The sequence below is a fragment of the Leucoraja erinacea genome, chromosome 22, assembly GCF_028641065.1.
Source record: "Leucoraja erinacea ecotype New England chromosome 22, Leri_hhj_1, whole genome shotgun sequence".
Taxonomy (NCBI): Eukaryota; Metazoa; Chordata; class Chondrichthyes; order Rajiformes; family Rajidae; genus Leucoraja; species Leucoraja erinaceus.
In genome coordinates, this window is record NC_073398.1 from 27,137,719 (window position 1) to 27,157,963 (window position 20,245).

The window sequence follows — 20,245 nt, forward strand, 5'->3', positions numbered from 1 at the left end:
TCCCCTGCTCTCCACTTCTTCTCCAGATGTCAAAGCCCCCGGCGAGCGATGGTAAATCCCGCGGTCATTAAGGCCGCACCAGGCAATGTAAGGCTCTGCCCAGGTCTTGATGTTGCAGGCGCTAGCAAGTCCCGTGGCCGTTAAGGCCGCGCCGGGCGATGTAAGGCCCCGCTCCGGGTCGCCTTCAACCCCGCAATTCGAGCAGGAGAAGATGCCGTTGCGGGAGCTCCGAAAAGCGGTCTTCCACTAATGGACCGCAAGCTCCCGATGTCACCGTTTACCGGGCTTGCGGCCGGAGCCTCCGAAGCTCCGGAGTCGGGCCGCAGCAGCTCGCCACCACAGCTCTCCACGCAAGCCGGCCAGCTCCACGATGGTGAGTCCGCAGGCTCCGCGACTGGAGCCCGCAGGGCGTTCCGGTTGGAGGCCGCTCCACGGTGCTAAGCCCCAACAACAACGGAGACACGACAGGGAAAAGGTCGGGTCTCCGGTGCAGGGAAGAGATTTAAAAGGTTCCCTTGCCCCCCACACATACACAGTTAAAAACAATAAAAAAAACACTACAGACTATACACTCAACGGGACAAAAACTTAAAAAAAGACAGACGGACTGCAGAGGCCGCTGCATCATCGACCGCGCCACCTGACTATCTGCATCTATCCGCTCTATTCCTCTCATGATTTTATACACCTCAATAAGATCACCCCTCATCCTCCTATGCTCCAAGGAATAGAGTCCCAGCCTACACAGCCTCTCCTTATAGCTCAGACCCTCTAACCCTGGCAACATCATCATAATTCTTATCTGTACCCTTTCCAGCTTGACAACATCTTTCCTATAACACGGTGCCCAGAACCCGAACACAATACTCTAAATGCAGCCTCACCAACATCTTATACAATTGCAACATGACCTCTCAACTTCTATACTCAGATCATCAGATGTCGGCCATATTTCAATGAGCATCATTCTCGCCTCTGAAATGCAAGGTTGTGGAGGCTCAAAACCATCACCGGAGAACTGAGAGCCCCTCTGATCCATACTATGATGGATAAAGAGGTGCAATTGCCCAGACCAATATTTATTTATTAAACGGGTATCATTGGATATCTAGCTTTTGTCATGTTGATGTTTGGGAAACTTTGGTGGGTGCAAATGGACTACTAAATTTCTCAAATAGCAACGGTGACTGTTTAAACGAATCTTAGTTTTTTGTAGAATATATTTTCACGTTGTAATGTTTAAAAGGTGAAAAATAATTTTGTCCATTCAGAGCAAAAATCTCCTGATACTGGTAGGAGAAAAAAAGTCATGTTTTCTTTTTCTTTATCAGTAATTCGAGCTGGAATGAAATCTGCTGAGGGTATGAGTACTTCAGACATGACCAAGAGGATGCGGGTGAGCTATTTGATCATCCCTCGTTACAAATACAATTACTGTACCCTATTCTCATCCACTTGTTTCTGGAGGTTGAGAGAATGCTTTCAAGCAGGATTCTTAGCTGGGAAAGATATTTACAGAATGTCAAGTGTCCCATTATATTGGGGACCATCTTCTCAATGGGTAGAGCATTGCTAGTGGGTATATTTATAAGATACAAATTGAACAACCAAGTCTGTGTTTACTGGTTTCATGCTGAGAATGTGCATAGCAGGCTGGGAGTGCATGAGGGAGGGAAACATCAGCTAATTCAGGTGGGAGCAATGTAAGGTACGTGTTGTAGCTCCAGTACCCCTCAGTCCTGCAGTTCTTTCCTGACCATTCCTCCTTGATGTCCTCCACGAATAACCATCTTTGTCCAGTGAAACAGGTACAAATTTATTGCAAGACTGACCCCACACTTGTTTTGTGTTTAGTTTGAGGAGCTTAAGCGGCACAAGTTGAAGGATGTGAATATTTTTGTCTCGCCAACAAGGCTGTGTGTCCACAATGTTCCAAAGTCAGTGACCGACCAACAGCTTCGGAAACTTTGTTTACAAGCCGCTGGGACAAAGGAAGCTCGGATAAAGGAGGTAAGAGCTAGTGACAATGACATTGTAGTGATATTGGGGGAGGAATGCACAGACACGTTTATGGAAGAGGAAAGAAAACAAAGGGATACCTGACTTTTCTTGATTAGTACAGGTGCCAGAAGTGTATTGGGGAGAAGGCAGGAGAATGGCATTAGGAGGGGGAGATAGATCAGCCACGATTGAATGGTGGAGTAGATTTGATGGGCTGAATGGCCTAATTCTGCTCCTATCACTTATGATCATATGACCTGACTGTAAATCCACCTCCTGTAGTTTGCAGTAGTAATGCTTGAGAGAATGAGCCCAGCTGGGGCAGCAGTCAGGTAGAATATTTGAATCATTTTATTAACAGTGTTGATAAAGTACTTTATCATATGATCATAAGTGATATGTTTTTGAAATATTAAACATTAAACATCCGACCTCTAGTACTGGATTCCTGTACCTTGCGAAGGACACTGACCATTTACCTTATGTATGTCCCTCATGATGTTGAATGCCTGCCTTAATAAGGTAATTCCTCAGCCTTCTACAACCCAGGGAAAAAAACATTCCAGTCTATCCATTTTAACTCGAGTCTTCAAATCTTCATATGGTCCTGGTTAATTTTTGCTGCATCATTTCTAGCTTAATGGCATCTTTCCTATGGCTGGGTGACCAGAACTGCACACAGTAATCCAAATGTCTTGTACGGCTGTAACATGATGTCCCAACTCCTGCACCCAGTGCCTATATTGATGAAGACGAGTGTTGCAAATATCTTCTCACCAGAGTTAATACATATCTCAAATAGTTAAAAATGAGCTGCTGGAGGAATTCAGCAGGTCAGCCAGCATCTGTGGAGGGACTGTCGATATATCGGGTCAAGACTCTTCATCTGGGCTGAAAGGTCCATTTCTCTCCACCGATCCTGCCTGACTTGCTGAGTTCCTTCAGCAGCTCTTTTTTTGCTCCAGATACCAGCATTTGCATCCTCTTGTGTCTCAAATGAAATAGTTAATGTTTCATGCAGTAATTAGGCAGTATCATGGTTTGGGCTGTTTGGTGGCAGATACATTTGTGTTGGGCAGATGTGACACAATGACCATCACCAGCAGGAGGGAGACTCGATTTCTCTACTGGGCACGCAATGGCACTGCTGTCAATACATTATACGGATCACCAATGATGAGAAACGTGGCTGACCTGGGCTTTTGTTCAATGTGGCAGCTAAGTCGAATTACTGGCCACTTCAATACTTTGTGGTTCGTAATCACATTTCAGTTGACAACTAGGAATGGACGCTAGGTGTGGTATTGCCTGTGAGGATGACATCCTGTGTGTGAATAGTAGTAAGAAAATCATGAAAGGAACAATGTCAATTTAGTTTTTGAATCAAATGTTGATTGCTTTATTTGTGAAGTTTAGGGTGACAACTGTAATTTAATATAAGACCGTTAGCATATAATGCCCTTGTTTCACATGTGTTCTCCATTTTCCACTAGTGTCGGATAATGCGGGACCTGCAGACGGCAAAAACAAAAAAGGATGGGCGGTCCCTGGGCTACGGATTTGTAGATTTTACGGAGCACAGCCACTCCCTGGCCACTCTGCGCCACCTGAACAACAACCCAGAACCCTTTGGTCCAGAGAAAGTGAGTGAAGCCAAGTTAGGTGGGACTGTTCCGATTGGGATTGCTGAGATGTTTGGGGTTTGAGGTGGCATTGGCTTTCGTTGGCTCCAGGGTAGACATAAAATGCTGGAGTAATTCAGCGGGACAGGCAGCATCTCTGGAGAGAAGGAATGGGAGACGTTTCGGGACAGACTGAAGTCTGAAGAAGGGTCTCGACCCGATATGTCACCCATTCCTTCTCTCGAGATGCTGCCTGCCCCACTGAGTTACTCCAACATTTTGTGTCTACCTTCAATTTAAATCAGCATCTGCAGTTCTTTCCTATATATTTAGTCCAAGCTCCAGGCTTTGATTTAGGGCTGCAGTTGGGACATAAAACCTGAAGGCTTTCTGCACTTTGGACTAGGCAGAAACCGTCCACCCCCTGGTCATGTGTTTAGATACAACAGAGAAGGGCAGGATGCAAGTCTCTACTAATAGTGAAATAGTTTTGGACAAGATTGTTTTTGGCCAAAATCCCAGTTTCTATCAAGCTTACATTAAATAAATATTGCTTTTTCTCCAATAGTTAGTCCACTACATTCTTCAATATTTCACCTATTCCCCTCAGCAATTAGTGGGGAGACTGGGAATGTTTCCACGCAGTGCCCCCAAATTTACATCAACACTCATCCCCATTATGAGAAATGTTTTCTTAAACGATCAAGTAAGAGAAGCAATTCTTTCCTGGGAAAGTGTTTGGATGTTACTGCTCTTAGATTCAAAATAGTTGACAGGGGACTCATTTGTAAGAGTAGGAGCTAAGAAAGCTGGGGAGAATCTAGATTGAATATAATTTGAAGAGCTGGTGGGGTGATGTACGATGTATTGAATTACCCTTTTTCAGAGCTGTAAGATCATATATGTACCCAATACAGGGGCAGAGGTCCCATCCTTTCACTGTCAGAACTAATCTGAATAAGACGGGAATCGGAGACTAAATCTTACACTTCATACTTTTATACTTAAATTTCATACTTTAGATAGCATTCCTTCTATGCCTGTTCTTTGCTGGTTACATAGAACGTCTTGTGCATTGTGGAAGAGGGATATCTTAAGGGTTAAAGAGGACCCTGCCTCCATTAACTGACATGAGATACTTCATTGATCAGTGTGCGGTGCTTTAATGCTGTGTCTCTTTCGAATCTGTAATATGATTCTCTCTGCTTTCCGTTCTTCCTCTGAAACAGAGACCAATTGTGGAATTTTCACTGGAGGATCGGAGGAAACTGAAGATCAAAGAGATGCGAGCACAAAACAATCTGGTAAGGACTCGATCTAGGACATGATTTAGCTGAGTTATGCGGCACCAGTAGGGTTTACATCTGATGTTCCATTTGAGTTTCAATTGATTATTTTTGATATGTCAAAGTATACAGTGGGATATAGATCAGCTATAGTAATGGGCAGGCAAATGGCAGATGGAATTTAATACAGGCAAGTGTGAGATGTTGTGCTTTGAGTGTTAAAGGAAAATATGCAGTTAATGGCAAGACCCTTAACAGCATTAATGTACAGAAAAATCTTGGGTCCATGGTCATAGCTCCATCAAAGTGGCAATACAATAAATAGAGTGGTAAAGAAGGCATATGGTATGCTTGCCTTCATTGGTCGGGGAATTGAATATTATTGTCAGGAAGTCATGATGCAGCTCTGTAAGACTTTGGGTAGGCTCTATTTGAAGTACTGTGTTACAATGTTACAAAATTTTGAGATTTAAAAAATCAAGTCTGCAATTTATCCCATCAGATAAAGCATAAAAAGAAGTTTAATTTGACACCTAATTCACTTTCATATCTTCAGTATTAAAAAAGGTTTTGGCCATTTCCATACTCGGAAATTAGCATCTTGTTCCCTATTGATTTTCCATTGACTTAACACAAAAGCTGTGATCAAGAACAGTCAAAAGCCCATAACTTTATTAAAAATTAAGAGAACTGAAAGACATTTTCAGTTATTATAGATTGAAGCATTCTGAAACAAATATTAAACAATCTTACTTGGATGACCTGAAATTAAAGCATATAATTAGTTAGTTACCCAATTGTAGCTAATTCCAAAATTCAATTACTAGATCTAAACATCTATCCATTTCTTAAGAAAAGATTAACATTTTTAAATAGCCTAAGTGTCCAAAGAATATTCACACAAGAATTCACAATAAAACATGATTTTTAAATCTCATTGACATTAATTTATAGGCCAAATGGAAGGAATTTAGTGTTCAATTGCTATTTAAATCAGCTTGCGAGTGGGTTTTTCTGGAACGCGATGGTTTGGAACGTTGCCATTGCGGTGGATTTGAAGCCCATATGCGGCATGAAAGATACCGCGGGTTTGAATGGGCCCCCAAGTCACGTACTCGCAACTTAAAAATTTGAATAAAGGGATCTTAAGAAGCATTTTTTAATGTAAAAATAAACAACCTACCTTGCCTTGTCCGCTACATAAGATCCGTCCCGTTGTCGGGGTTCGCGGCTTTAGAGGATGATTTTTAATCTACTATAACAATTAAATAACCCAATTTAGTTTAAAATAGCTGCAGCGAACTAATGTCGCAGCGATTTTTCGTCAGCAACTAGGCAGGCTGAACAACCTCGATTTCAATAGCCTAGAGAAAATCGCGTTTTAAACCCGCTTCCCTCTCAAAGGCACCAAAGTCGTGCACACGGGCAGTGACAGAACTGCAGCGCCGCTGAAGATAAGTTTTGCAACATACCTACTGTGTACAGTTCGGTTTGCCCCATTACAGGAAAGATGTGGAGGCTTTGGAGAGGGGACAGAGAAGGTTTATCAGAATGCTGTCCACACTGTCCGTTGATCACCTGTTCACACTACCTCTATGTTATCCCACTTTATCCACTCCTTGCACACTTAGGGCAATTAACCTACAAACCTGAACGTCTTTCATATGTGGGAGGAAACGGGGCACATGGACGACACCAAAGCGTCACAGGGAAGACGTGTAAACTCCTCACAGACAGCATTGAATCCGGATGTCTGGTGCTGTGAGGCAGCAGCTGCACCACTGTGCCACTCTTATTAGAGTTTTCTCTCCTGTGTTCTTCTGGTGAAGCCTCTTGTCCTCTGTGACAGTGTTTGGAGGTCCCATATTGGCCACCTGATTACCCTGAGAGATGGAGTCACCCTCAAAATGTGACACCATCAAAGCAAACAACTATCTATCTGTAAAACAACTGATTCTGTGGGTTAAGTGATAGGTTGGTCTGTTTTGGGATGTGAAGTGTGTCAAGATATTCTGAGAAATTGATAAAATTATATATAAATACGAGGTATTTGTTGTGTAACCCCGTAGGCGCCTAGCACTGGTTAATTTGACAGGAGTTCCTTTTATAACTGGAGATGCTGCCCTCACCACTTCCAACCACAGGAGTGTGCTGTTACACTGCTGTACGTCAATTGGCCCCTGCGGAGACGGGAACTGTGAAAGGAAGATAAACATAGAGTATAGCTCAAATCCTGATTAATTTTATTGACTGAAATTTGGATCTTTAAAATAAATAATTTAGCGGTTCACGGGATTTTTGTAATTGCTGAATGTGTTTTCTTTTTCCACAGAAGGCACAGCAACTTAAAGCAGGGGTTCCGACAGAATCCAGAAAACCCAGTAAATCTCTATGTGACCAACTGCAGCATAAATCCTCAGACAGCTCACAAAGCAAGAAAGTATGGTCCGGATTTTGCACCAAGCCTGAGGTAGAGGAAGTGGAACTGGCCAATGGCAAGAAGCGGAAGAAGGTGTTGCCTTTGCCATCACACCGAGGCCCCAAAATACGGTATGAGATTATCCTAGGAAATGTACCACAGAATCTCACAGCACAGGAGAAGCTCAGTGAATCTGTGCCTGTAGATTGAAAGTTGTCCAATTGTTTAAATATAATTATTTTATGAAAATTCCTTCAGAATGTTCCTCTGTCATCATCTGAAGTAATGTATTGCAGACCTTAATGTTCCCATGTAGGAAACAAAATGCTTTTCCCTCGTTCCTTTCCAATTATTTAAAACCTGTGACCTATGGCTCCCTATGCAAAGATGTTTTGTAAGTTTCAATGCCTCCCATAGCCTGGGTGTGATGGGAGGTGCTGGCTGGGAAGAAGGGGCTTTTGGTTACTTCATCATGCACGTACAAAGGACAAAAGTGGGGCAGCATGCCCAAACTGGATTTTAAATATTTGTCTGCTTTATGTAGTACACACCTTGCACAATAATACTTATAAATATGTGCAAAAGCTACTCCCCTTTAAAAGAAAAGCTAACTTCCCCAAAGTTAAACACCGAACCCACCATATTTACTCACGTCCCAGGCGCTAAGGTTGTATAGAGGAGGTTCGGGGAGGATGTGGGATAAAGTGCTTTGTTGAACTGAATAACAGGACATCACCAGTGGTATGACCTGGGCGAGGTGGGTAGAAGTATCGAGTAGTTCTCAGCTCAAGTCTCTCTCATAAAACAGGTGGGGCTAAGCTCTAGTGACCTTTGTACCAAGTTAGCTGACTCCTTAGCCAGGGCCAGACCTACACCACCTGTTCCCTGTTTGAGGCCTTCACCCACACTACTTGGGCAAATTGTGGGGGTGGTATTTGTATCTTTGAACGATACTTCACTGCTCTCCACGACCCTCTCAGCATAGGGAAGACTTGGTTCAGTGCAAATGGTCTTTCTTGAGAAGAAGTGAAAGATTGCATTAAACTGTATCATTGACCTTCCCCAATTACACAGAATGCTGGTTGGTATTAACCTGAAGGCTCTGAATATTTTCTCATTCCAGAAAGCGAGATAAAGGAAAGCTGCCACAACCCATGCCCAAGAAGGTGAAAGTGCAGCCGAGTCGGGCGCAAATAGTGAAGCTGGCATCAGTTACCAAACAGGTGAGGATGGCTGTTAGTGGAGGTGATGGGGAGGATGGGAGATTGTGAGGGTATGAGGAGGCCTAGGTAGGGTAATGGACAGATAATATGCAAGGGCAACATGTTAACCAGGTTAAGGTGCCTGATTATTGAGTTTACTCTGCAGTTAGTCCTTTAATATCTTACTGGTAGATAGGTTGTAAAGTCATGGAGCTATCAGCACCGAAACTGGCCTTCACCCCAACTCGTACATGCTGGCTTGGGTTGTTTAAGCTAGCCTGGCCATAGCCCTCTATACATTTCCTATCCATGTATCTGTCCAGGTTTTTGTTTAAATGACATAATTGTACCCACCTCTACCACTTTCCCTGGCAGCATGTTCCATGTATGCATCACTCTTTGTGTGGAAAAAGTTACCCATCAGGTCTGCCATCTCATCTTAAACCTACGCCCTGGTTTATTTTATTCCCCTGCCCTGGGGAAAATGCTGTTATTCACCTCATCTTTTCCTATCATTTTATATACCTCTGTAGGGTCCAGGGAGGGAAAAAAAGTATCTATCCTCTCCTCATAACTCACAATTTCCAAATCCAGTAACATTTGCATTTGTACCCCAGAATATTGAGCTGCCAGTCCCGGTTGTTCCCCCACCTACATTTCTGTATTAGCTATAAGATCCCAGTCCCATATGCCTATCCATGCCCTGCGTTTGAGTGTGAGGTTAAATTGACTTGCTTCCTAAACCCCATCTTCCGCAAATGACTTCTGCTGGGCATGCTTCCTCCTCTTACTTTTGCTGAAGATTGTTCTTTTTCTGCTCATTCTGGCATCTGGCTCAACTCGAGCAGCTCACAAGATGTTCTGCGAGCACTCGCATGTACAGAAGGCCTATTTTGATGATATTATTGAGATTGGAAAGGTCAGATGGTGGGGCTTCCATTTGCTTCATCCTACTCTGACCTGAGTCTAGGACTTCGAGAGGGGAACCAAGGGGTTGCGGTAACACTTGGAAGATTGACATTTTTTACGGGGATGAAGAGAATAATCGCTAAACCAGCAAATTCTGCTCCCTCGTCAGCACTAACTGCTTCCCTGTGCTGGCCCAGGAAGGGTGAAGCCTTTCAAAGGCCTTGGTTGAGAGCCAACCTAGGAATCAGCATGGTTACTTACAAATCGTTTCAGTGTGCTTGTCATTTCGTTAAATTTTCTTTAAAATCTTTTGAAGGTTGGAAAGGCCAAGAAAAATAAACAAGACAAGGAAGAAATGAGATTTAATTCGCTGGTTGAGCAGTACAAGAAGAAGCTCTTGGGGGCATCCCCAGCCTCCTGCTCTGTGAAGAAAAGCAAATGGTTTCAGGACTAGAGTGAAAGACAAGAAGCCACGGATTGAACATGGGATAGATCCAGAGTGAGACTTGAATAAGATACCCTTTAAGTACTTTGATTGTAGGACCCCCTCAGTAACATGACTTCAGCCACATGCAGGCCATCGACATTGTATCGAGACCCTCTGGGTGTTTGTGAGAAATATCAACTGTGGTGAAGAAGCTATTGGTTTCTGCTGAATGTTGCTGAAGACTGAAGTCTATCTGGTGGGAGGATAACAATGTGCTTGAGGCAGCTTGACACATGTGTTATGCATGTATGTTCATCTCTGGAGCTTGCTAATTGTCATAGGTTGCCTGCACCCCTCCAACCTTCATCCATTGGATCGAGGATTGGATCAGGACGGATGTACTGGGAATTGAAACTTGGTCTCTTTAATTTATCATTGTCAACAGTTCTTCGAAGCAGAGAGAAAATAGTAAATCCCAAATGGTAAAGTTAAAATGACTATAAGAGGTTTTGTGGAAGTATGCTTTTGAATGCCTGGATAATTGTATAATGTGCCTTAGTCCCTGCTCCTGACCAGCAGTGTTCTGACACCCTAGCTCCACTGCTTTGTGGTATTTCCATAAACTGCTGGGATACTTTTAATGGAATGTCTGAACTAACGTTTAAATCTGTATAGCACTACAGTGTGTCTGGTTTGAACATAATGTGATTTGATGAGACTTTATTTCCCCCCCCCCCCCAACCACAATACTGAGAAAGGTGCTATAGTTCTCCTTGTTGCCCTTGGATGATCCAGGGAAATTAATATTCTCCTGATTCCTGGTTCACATCTACCGCTCCTGGCTTTTGAATAATGAGAGAGGTGAATGTATTGCCATTTGCTAAACCTGCCAAACTGATGTGTGGTTGAGAAGTATGTGACTTTTGTGAAAGGGTCCATGGAATTGTAGTGGAAGGTAAACGTGTTTGCATCATGTATGTTACCAACAAGTGACACTAGCTAGAGTTCAATCAGACCTTGACTCTGGCTTAGGGTTGCATGGGCTCAATCTGTCTGTTCATTATATAAATATGATTGTCACTCATGGGCCAAAGGGCAACTGCAGATCTTTTAATGTGACTATGGTTTAAATGTACAAATTCATTTTGTGTACGTTATATTTTTACATCTTAGTTGAACTTATTACAGTAATGTTTAGTGCTGATGTTTTTGCTGATGACAATGTGTGGTGAGATAAACAATTTGAGTCTCCCTTTCACGAACAACCTTGGCTTCTTCCACTTATGCCAACTCTGCACTCAATAATTCCAGTACTCTCCCACTCTTCAGCATTTCTTCTCGTCTACCTTGCAGCTTGCCCATCTCTTGTGTTTTCCTCCTGCTGTGTTCTTCTGATTGCTTGCCTGTGATATCTCTGAGAGCACGGTGAGTTTTTAATGTGAAAATTGTACTTTGGTCTGTTTTATTTGTTGACTCCTTGGCTTATATTCAAAAGTACTTTTACCCCCTGTAACAAACAATTTGAAAATTTAAGTCGGGTTACTCAGATGTTTTCTAACCCCAAATGGATTTATTTCAGTGTAAAACTTAAAATTGAAGAGGCTGGCTTTATCTTAAATGTTTGACGTGTGATTGTAGCACCTGATATGAGTATAAATGGATGGCACAGTGGAGCAACTGGTGGAGCTGTTGCCTCACAGCACCAGTGACCCGGGTTCGATCCTGACCTTGGGTAGTGTCTGTGCAGAGCTCACACATTCGCCCTTTGACCACGTGGTTTTCCTCTATGTACTCCAGTTTCCTTCTACATCCAAAAGACACGTGGGTTTGCCGATTAATTAGCCTCTGTATATTTCCCCTAGTGTGTAGGGAGTGGAGAAAGTGGATAATATAGAACTAGTGTGAATGGGTGAGTGATGGTCGGTGCGGACTTGGTGGGCTGAAGGGCCCGTTTCCACAATGTATCTCTAAACTAAACTAAATGCAATACCAGGAATGCTCATAAGAGCAAAAGATAAATGAAAAGAGCCACCCTGTCCAACTCATCCATGCAAAAATAAAGTTTCTTACGGCTCCCAATGCATTATATTCCATTTGCCACTGCACACATTGGTTCAAACTCCTACTGCTTGGATTCTCTCCAAACCCACTTCATCTGAGGTTAACATTACTTAATGATTTCCCAAATTCAGCAAACTCCAGATCACGTGCAGTATCCCGTGTAATTGATCCTTAATACTTTCCATTCAACAGGATAATCCCATAGTCCCAGCAATTTGGGAGCTATCTTGTTGCCTAAAAACACAGTCCAGTTGGATTTTTAATGTCAGGGCACTATTTGAGAAGCAGCATTCATTCCTCCCAAATGATACAGCAATGATGCCAAGCGTTAATGATCTAATCAGAAGGTTCAATCAGCAGTGAAGATGCTGATTAAATCTCTTCGAATTCACTATTGCTAATTTTTTCCGATGTGGATGTACTTGTCCTTGCCATTTTTCAATTAATCTGAAACTTCTAAATGACAGAAACAAAGGATTTTTTTCAGAATATAGATTGACTTTCCAAGCTGCCCTTTCCAAAAATCCTTAGACACACAGCAAAACCATAGTTCACTTCACCCTTTACTGTTATCTTTCCGTCTGTCTCAAACCTTACAAACTTCTCACTGCTCACCTTAATTGTTACGCTTATAACTGATCATCTAAGGTCTTCGTCTCGCTATCGACTCTGCCCAACTGTCCCTTGTACAATGCCCTCCATAATGTTTGGAACAACGACCCATCATTTATTTATTGGCCTCTGTACTCCACAATTTGAGATTTGTAATAACAAAAACCACACGTGGTTAAAGTGCACATTGTCAGATGTTATTAAAGGCAATTTTTATACATTTTGGTTTCACCATGTAGAAATTACAGCTGTGTTTATACATAGTCCCCCCATTTCAGGGCATCATAATGTTTGGGACACAGCAATTTCATGTCAATGAAAGTAGTCATGTTCAGTATTTATTGCATATCCTTTGCATGCAATGACTGCTTGAAGTCTGTGATTCATGGACATCACCAGTTGCTGGGTGTCTTCTCTAGTGATGCTCTGCCGATGCTCTGCCAGGACTGTATTGCAGCCATCTTTAGCTTATGCTTGTTTTGGGGGCAAGTCCCCTTCAATTTTCTCTTCAGCATATAAAAGGCATGCTCAATTGGGCTCAGAGCGGGTGATTGACTTGGCCTTTAGCTTTGATAAACTCCTTTGTTGCTTTAGCAGTATGTTTGGGATCATTGTCTTGCTGTGGAATGAACTGCTGGCCAATGAGTTTTGAGACATTTGTTTGAACTTGAGCAGATAGGATGTGTCTGTACACTTCAGAATTCATTATGCTACTATCATCCACAGTTGTATCATCAATGAAGATTAGTGAGCCAGTACCTTCAACAGTCATACATGCCAAGGCCATAACACCCCCACCACAATGTTTCACAGATGAGGTGGTATGCTTTGGATCTTGGGCAGTTCCTTCTCTCCTCCAACTGGGACCAACCTCGAGGCTCCGGAGGCAGAGCCAGGACTTACCAACGCGAGGCTGGCCTACTTCGGGGCTGAGGCGGCATTCCGGCTTTCGGCGGCGACCCGACTTCAGAGGTTCGGCCGGTGGACGACATCGTCGGGAGCTCGCAGGTCACAGGTTGGTGACCTGTTTTTCCGGAGCTCCAGCAACAACAGCTTCATCCGCTGGACTGGAGGGTGGCAGCTTCAGCAGCTTCGACCACCCCGGGCCGCGGAGTTTGATCCGGCCCGTTCGCGGACACTTGCTTCACCATCACCCGGCGGTGTCACAACATCCGAAGCCTGGATCGCCTCAGCGCAGAAGGAGAGCAAAGAGGGAAGATACAAAGACTTTAAGACTTTTGCCTTCCATCACAGTGAGAAGATGGGGGCTGGTGAACAAAGTCAAACTGCGGTGGATGTTAAATTTGTGTTTATTGTGTGTTTTGTTATTTTTATTATATGTATTACTGCAAGGCAACAAAATTTCGTACAGACCGAAAGGTCTGAATGACAATAAAGGATACTTTGACTTTGACTTAAAATACTTTGCTGTTGCCATCACTCTGATATAAATTTATCTTCGTCTCATCTGTCCACAAGACCTTTTTCCAGAACTGTGTTCGCTCTTTTAAGTACTTCTTGGCAAACTGTAACCCGGCCATCCTATTTTTGCGGCTAACCAGTGGTTTGCATCTTGCAGAGCAGCCTCTGTATTTCTGTTCATCAACTCTTCTGCGGACAGTGGTCATTGACAAATCCACTTCTGAAGAGTGGTGCTGATCCGTGGGACAGGTGTTTGGGGGTTTTCTTTTATTACATTGCGAATTCTTCTGTCATCAGCTGTGGAGGTCTTCCTTGGCCTGCCAGTCCCTTTGCGATTAGTAAGCTCACCAGTGTTCTCTTTCTTCTTAATGATGTTCTAAACAGTTGATTTTTATAAGCCGAAGGTTTGGCTGATGTCTCTAACTGTTTTATTCTTGTTTCTCAGTCTCATAATGGCTTCTCTGACTTTCATTGGCACAACTTTGGTCCTCATGTTGACAAACGGCAATAAAACTTTCCAAAGGTGATGGAAAGACTAGGTGCTGAGAGCTCTCTTATACATGCATTAAGGAGGCAATTAAACACACCTGAGCAATTATAAACGCCTATGAAGCCATGTGTCCCAAACATGATGGTGCTCTGAAATGGAGAGACTATATATAAACACAGCTGTAATTTCTACATGGTGAAACGAAAATGTATAAAAATGGCCTGTAATAACATCTGACAATGTGCACTTTTTAACCACGTGTGGTTTTTGTTATTACAAATCTCAAATTGTGGAGTACAGAGGCAAATAAATAAATGATGGGTCTTTGTCCCAATCATTATAGAGGGCACTGTATAACCTTTTCTGGATAATCTCTTCCTTAAATCTCAACCATACAGATTAACTCTTTAAGCTAAGTGGGAAAAGAACCAGAGGGAGATAAGTTTTTTTTTTCACACAACTGGAAAAGGTAGAGAAGGATTTCAAATAACTAAAAAGGGGAATTTGATAATTGGGAAAACAAATATAGAGCTCCAGGGTAAGTGATATTTCTTTCAATGACCCATGCAGACACAATGGCCTATATGGTGACCTTGTCTTATTTCATTATTTTTAATCATCCAACTCATTTGATCTTGTGACTAGACTAAAATCCCATACTCTTATCTCATTACAAGTTATTCAACTGATATTTAAAAAGGAAGGTGACATAATCTAGTAATTTATGACACTTTCAAAGTACCTGTACTTATTAGCTATAAAGTATATTGGGACATCTGAAAACAATGAAAGATGTTTTATAAATATACATCGATTCTTGGTTTGTGATTGCAAAGATATTAACTTCCCAGGATTGGCCTCTCAGGAAGGCTGGGATGGTAAGGTCCAAAATGGTATGTGGTATGTGGCATGTCGGGATTAACAAGGGCATAAGAAGGGATTAACATTTGCCCGGAACTGACAATCTGTGGGTTAAAAGAGAGCAGCCAGAAAAGTTCTGAAAGATTGCATGCAAGAACAATACCGATAATTAAACTGAGGTTTCTAACGTTGCTTCAACACCCTACAGGGTGGTAAGTTGGAGCCACTCCCGTGGCAGCTGGATCCTGTGATGCACCTTTCTCGCTAACCGCAGGAGGACACACCTTTGCTGCTAATCAAGCATTTCAAAACATATTAATTTCATGATGTGGCTTATTTACTTCCCACCTACACCATTGAGGGCTCCTCACGCAGCCACTAACGAATTAATTCATTGTAGTTGCACCTATATGAGTGATGTGATGGTTATTAAATTACTTAATTGAGACAGCTTCCCTAAAAAGTGAATGCGCCCTTCTTGCGTAAGACATGGACCCAGCCTGTATTTACTTTGGCCTGAATTTTGAAATTGAAATTGTCAGAATCCTGCCCCAGGAACATGCTTTCACTTTTTAACAGTTGCTTGAGCCTGCTAGCAAAGGCACCACAACTGGCCACTATGCTTCGGGGCTGGGAGGGAGACTTAATAGAACAATAGAACAGGATCCCAGGATTCCAATGAAAGTGCAGGCATCTCTGTGGAAAGCACTTTGGGGTGTCTTTCTTCATAAGTGATGACCAACAAGCCTACAAAAAGCTCAGTAAAAGTTGTTCCATCTTTTAGGATATTCTGACAATGATATCATTTGGATGGAATTGGGGTTTAAAGGTGTAGATAGAGATAAATCAACAACATGAACATAATTAAAGCAGCGAATGTGATTTTCAAATGCATCTCAATCTGGTTTATTGCATTGTCAGCATCCATTCCTCCCAATAATGCATCAATGATGTCAAGGTCTGATCGTAATGTTCTTCCTATGAAGATTCTGATTAAATCTCTCTCTGATGAATTTACCATTAATCATTTTCCACTGGTGGATGTGCTTGGGCTTTCCACTTTGTAATTCTAAATTATTAAAACAAAGGATTTTTAGAAAGAAATGATCTTTCCAAGTGTTAAATACTGCTCCTTGCTAAAAAACTTGTAGACAAGATGAGGTCATTGTTCTTCACCCGTTATTCTGTAATCTTTCTCTCACATAATGTTACAACTCGCCTTAATGATTACTACTAACTTTTTACATGAACTCTTTGACCCTTTTTCCTCTTCTACCCGACTGTCACTTTCAAGATAACCTTTTCCTAATAACTTTTTATCTCCCTCAAGTTTCAACCAGGTTTTGTGCTTGAGGTGCTCTTCAGAACTTTGAGTGGATTGTTTCAGTCAACAGTGGAAGTTCAGCTATTGTTGCTCCGCCACATTCAGCTAATCCATTAACTCAAGATCTCATCTTTCCTCTTTGGGTTCCCTCGAATATTTGCAGAAGCGTTGGGGAGCCCCCCTGATGTCCCACCAATATTTGTCTCTCACTACTGGCATACGTGCTGGTGGACCTTATTTGCAAATCATTTTTTTTGGTATTCCAACGTTGCATGCGAGTGCACTTCTTTATTGGTTGTAACATGTTTTGGGATGTCAGGAGGTCATGAAAGTTCGTTGGTAAGTAAGTACAAGTTCTTACTACACCAACTATGTTTCACTCATTCCGCCCTTAGTCTCCCCTGACGTTCCCAGCTCTTCAAAATTTGAACATTCTTCATACATTGCTCTCATGCTTGGGAAAATTCTAAATCCTCTAATTATTAATACTCAAGCTTGGCCTTTCTGAACAATACTTCCTTTATGGTATTTTGACTTGTTTGGGGTAATTTACATGGGATGCTCTTCAGTATGTTTTAGCTGTATATGGGGCGTTGGTTTGCCGTGTGTACTGAGATAAAGGGGAAAGATTTCATTTTGCGTGCTATCCAGGCACATCGCCATATGGGTGAGTACATCAGGTAGTGCAAAAGAGAAAATAAACAGTGCAAAACAGAGCGTTAAAGCTATAGAGCAAATGCTGCATGAAGTAGAGATGGAATCGATGGCAAGAGGCTGGTGTGCTTGATGGACTGGGGTCCGATCACAACCCTGCAGTTGCTTGAAGTGTTCAATGGTTCAATGGGTCTTTATTGTCACGTTGGACAGATCAGAGCAGTTGCCATATCAAGCTGTGAGGTATCCGGATTCGATTATTTCTACGTGATTCTGCCCAACTATGCTTAGCTTGTTATAACATGCAAGCCTTGCCACAATCAATGGATGTCTGTGTGGTTATTCTGGGATCTAGCTTAGTCTAGAATGATCTCTTGGCCATGATGGCTTTGTGAAGGTCATACCTTCATTTTCTGCACAGGTCGGGATCACTAAAAATGAGAGTGCCTCAGACTTGGTCTTCGCTTGGGAATGGATTTCACAGGTTATCAATTATATTTTGTTGTGGAACACACAGATTGAGCTGTTTGGCAGGCAGACCTCCGCACAGGTACTGATGAGCTCTGCGATGCCAGTGGTGTACTGTTCTCGGTTAGATTGTCCGCTGAGCCCTTGAATGTGGAACAGAGCACTGACTCGGACAATGACGTAGGAACTCACCTGTTTCCTCAGTCCAGCACTATGCCATTTTCTGCACCAGATCCTCTCACTTCATTTCCTGAGGATCTGGTGCTGAAAATTACAATGCATATCCCAATTTGGACGCCCATGCATTATGATTTCATCATGAGGCCCCTTACAAACTATTGTGGATGCTTACAACTTGCCATGAGTTTGTAATAAATTGTCAGCTTTGTTTAAGTGAGAGATAGTTTATAGCTTAGAATTTATTGAAAGAGACAAACTGCAATCTCCAAATTATATTTTGAAAGAAAAAAATGTATCTAAGCTATGCTCCGCCTCTATAAGAGACTATTCCTTACCTGCTTCATGAAACAGTATAGGGACCACACCTCACCTTGTAATGTTCCATTAGCAGTTTTGAGGGCATTTTTTACTTGATTTGTACTGTCACTGCCCCGCACGTATTTGTTGGGATTGATTAGACACTACATTGCTCTTCATCTCACCTGCCCAGAGTGTGTCTGATGGAAATATGTAGCAGGACCTTTACTCCGCATATAACTTGTGCTGTGGGAGGGTTTTATGTTGCTGTTGGATGCAGAGAGCAGGAAAATATTTCCATTTACTCAGGGTAACAGCCCTCATCTTGAACGGATTCCAATTCTCATTATTTTGCCGTATCCTTGGATACCGATGTAAGCACATTTCCAACCCCCACCCTCCAGGCTGAGCAACAGCAGAGTTTTTAAAACTCATCAGTCAGTCACTGTGTCGACGTCAAGCTGGGTATTTTAAAGGACCTTTGGTTTGCAAGTGCAAGCATCTAAAACCAGTGACTAAGGTGGACAGAAACAGGTCAAAGAGCTGTGTAACCTGCAATGTGAATGCTCACGGTTTATTGATGATTCATGGACCCAAACCTCTGGTCCGTGATGCAGAAGATCAAACATAAGTGATGTTGTGCCAGTGGTGAAGGATATTCCTCCCGCAGGCAAATATTTTCAGAGTTATGCTCGTCTCTGAGACAAACTCCAATGGCTGGAGGCCAGCAAGCACAGGAAAAATTAAATTGCTGTGAATTTTAACTGGTTGCTCTCCAAAACATTGAGGTCAAAGTCTTGTTTGACTGCATGTCTCCTGAGGAAGCTGTGTTTCTTGTTAAAGAAATCATTCATGTATGCTTGGCTGGTATCCTCCCCCCCCCCCCCCTGTTTCTATAACAACTTCATGCCCCACTATCCAAAGAGTCCTATATAATCTTTATACACCTTTATTTTAATCAGTCCTTCGCTAGTAACTCTGCCGCCAAACCGTCTGGAATTCTCTCAGTAAACACTTGACTCTTTGCACCTCTGTTCTGTCTAGATACTCCCCAAAGCCTTATTCGCAAATGTTTTGGACACTTGTTCCAACATCTCCTTGTGCGATTTACATTGACAATGCTCCTTGGAATATTTTATGGATGTCATATAAGTCCAGGCCAATTTTCAAGAATGCCTACATTGGGTGACAATTAAACACTCTTATCATTTTGTCCCATGACCTGTATAATCAAATGATTATTTGCTTTTGTTTGTTTTACATAAACGTTCCATAAACTGAATAATTCTAACAATATCCACCGGATTATGTTTCTATCGGTCTCTATGTTTCTAGACGCTAAAAGACTTACCCGAGCATCTGGGTACTACTTCTAAAATTGCAAACCAGGTTCAGTCTGAAGAAGGGTTGCGGCCCGAAACGTTGCCTATTTCCTGCGCTCCATAGATGCTGCTGCACCCGCTGAGTTTCTCCAGCATTTTTGTGTACCTTCAGTATGACAGCAGGTCTGAGAAATAGAAAACTATGAATAAGAGCAGATAGTTTAGTCCTTGGAGTCTTTCCTTCCATTTAGGCATTTGACTGCATCTGCTGCTATTTTCAAAAGCAAAGTTTCCTACCCTCACAAAAGAAATGCCCATCTCTGATCTTTTCGGTTGCATCTCTAAGTCCTAAATTCCCAACCAGCAGAAATAGTTTCTCCCTGACTACATTGTTATCCCTAACACTTTCAAAAATATCACTAAATGCCATTCATCTTCCTAAATTCCAGGCAATAAACCTCTAGTTTGGGTCTTTGCACTTAAGAAGTAAGCTGTGAAACGAAATATGGTAAACCCACATGCGTTCTTACCGGGGCCAATGCATGCTAAGTAATGAGGCTGAAATCTCCATGGAATTCCAGATGTGCTCTAACCAGCGGTTGGCATAGATATCAGCTGAAGAAGGGTTTCGGCCCGAAACGTTGCCTATTTCCTTCGCTCATAGTTGCATGAGTTTCTCTCTTTTTTG

The 20,245-nt window shown here is 42.4% G+C and overlaps 1 protein-coding gene across 1 annotated transcript in view; it reads left to right on the forward strand.

The window, feature by feature from the left end:
* rbm28 (RNA binding motif protein 28) overlaps positions 1-11,945 on the forward strand; it is a 31,155-nt gene extending 19,210 nt beyond the window's left edge. Inside the window, exons 13-19 of the mRNA XM_055653287.1 lie at positions 1,332-1,396; positions 1,855-2,010; positions 3,495-3,644; positions 4,853-4,927; positions 7,242-7,459; positions 8,452-8,551; positions 9,756-11,945. Of these exons, the coding sequence (XP_055509262.1) occupies positions 1,332-1,396; positions 1,855-2,010; positions 3,495-3,644; positions 4,853-4,927; positions 7,242-7,459; positions 8,452-8,551; positions 9,756-9,893 (902 nt within the window). The 3' untranslated portion in view covers positions 9,894-11,945. The remainder of the gene's footprint in view (positions 1-1,331; positions 1,397-1,854; positions 2,011-3,494; positions 3,645-4,852; positions 4,928-7,241; positions 7,460-8,451; positions 8,552-9,755) is intronic.
* The last annotated feature ends 8,300 nt before the right edge of the window (positions 11,946-20,245 follow it).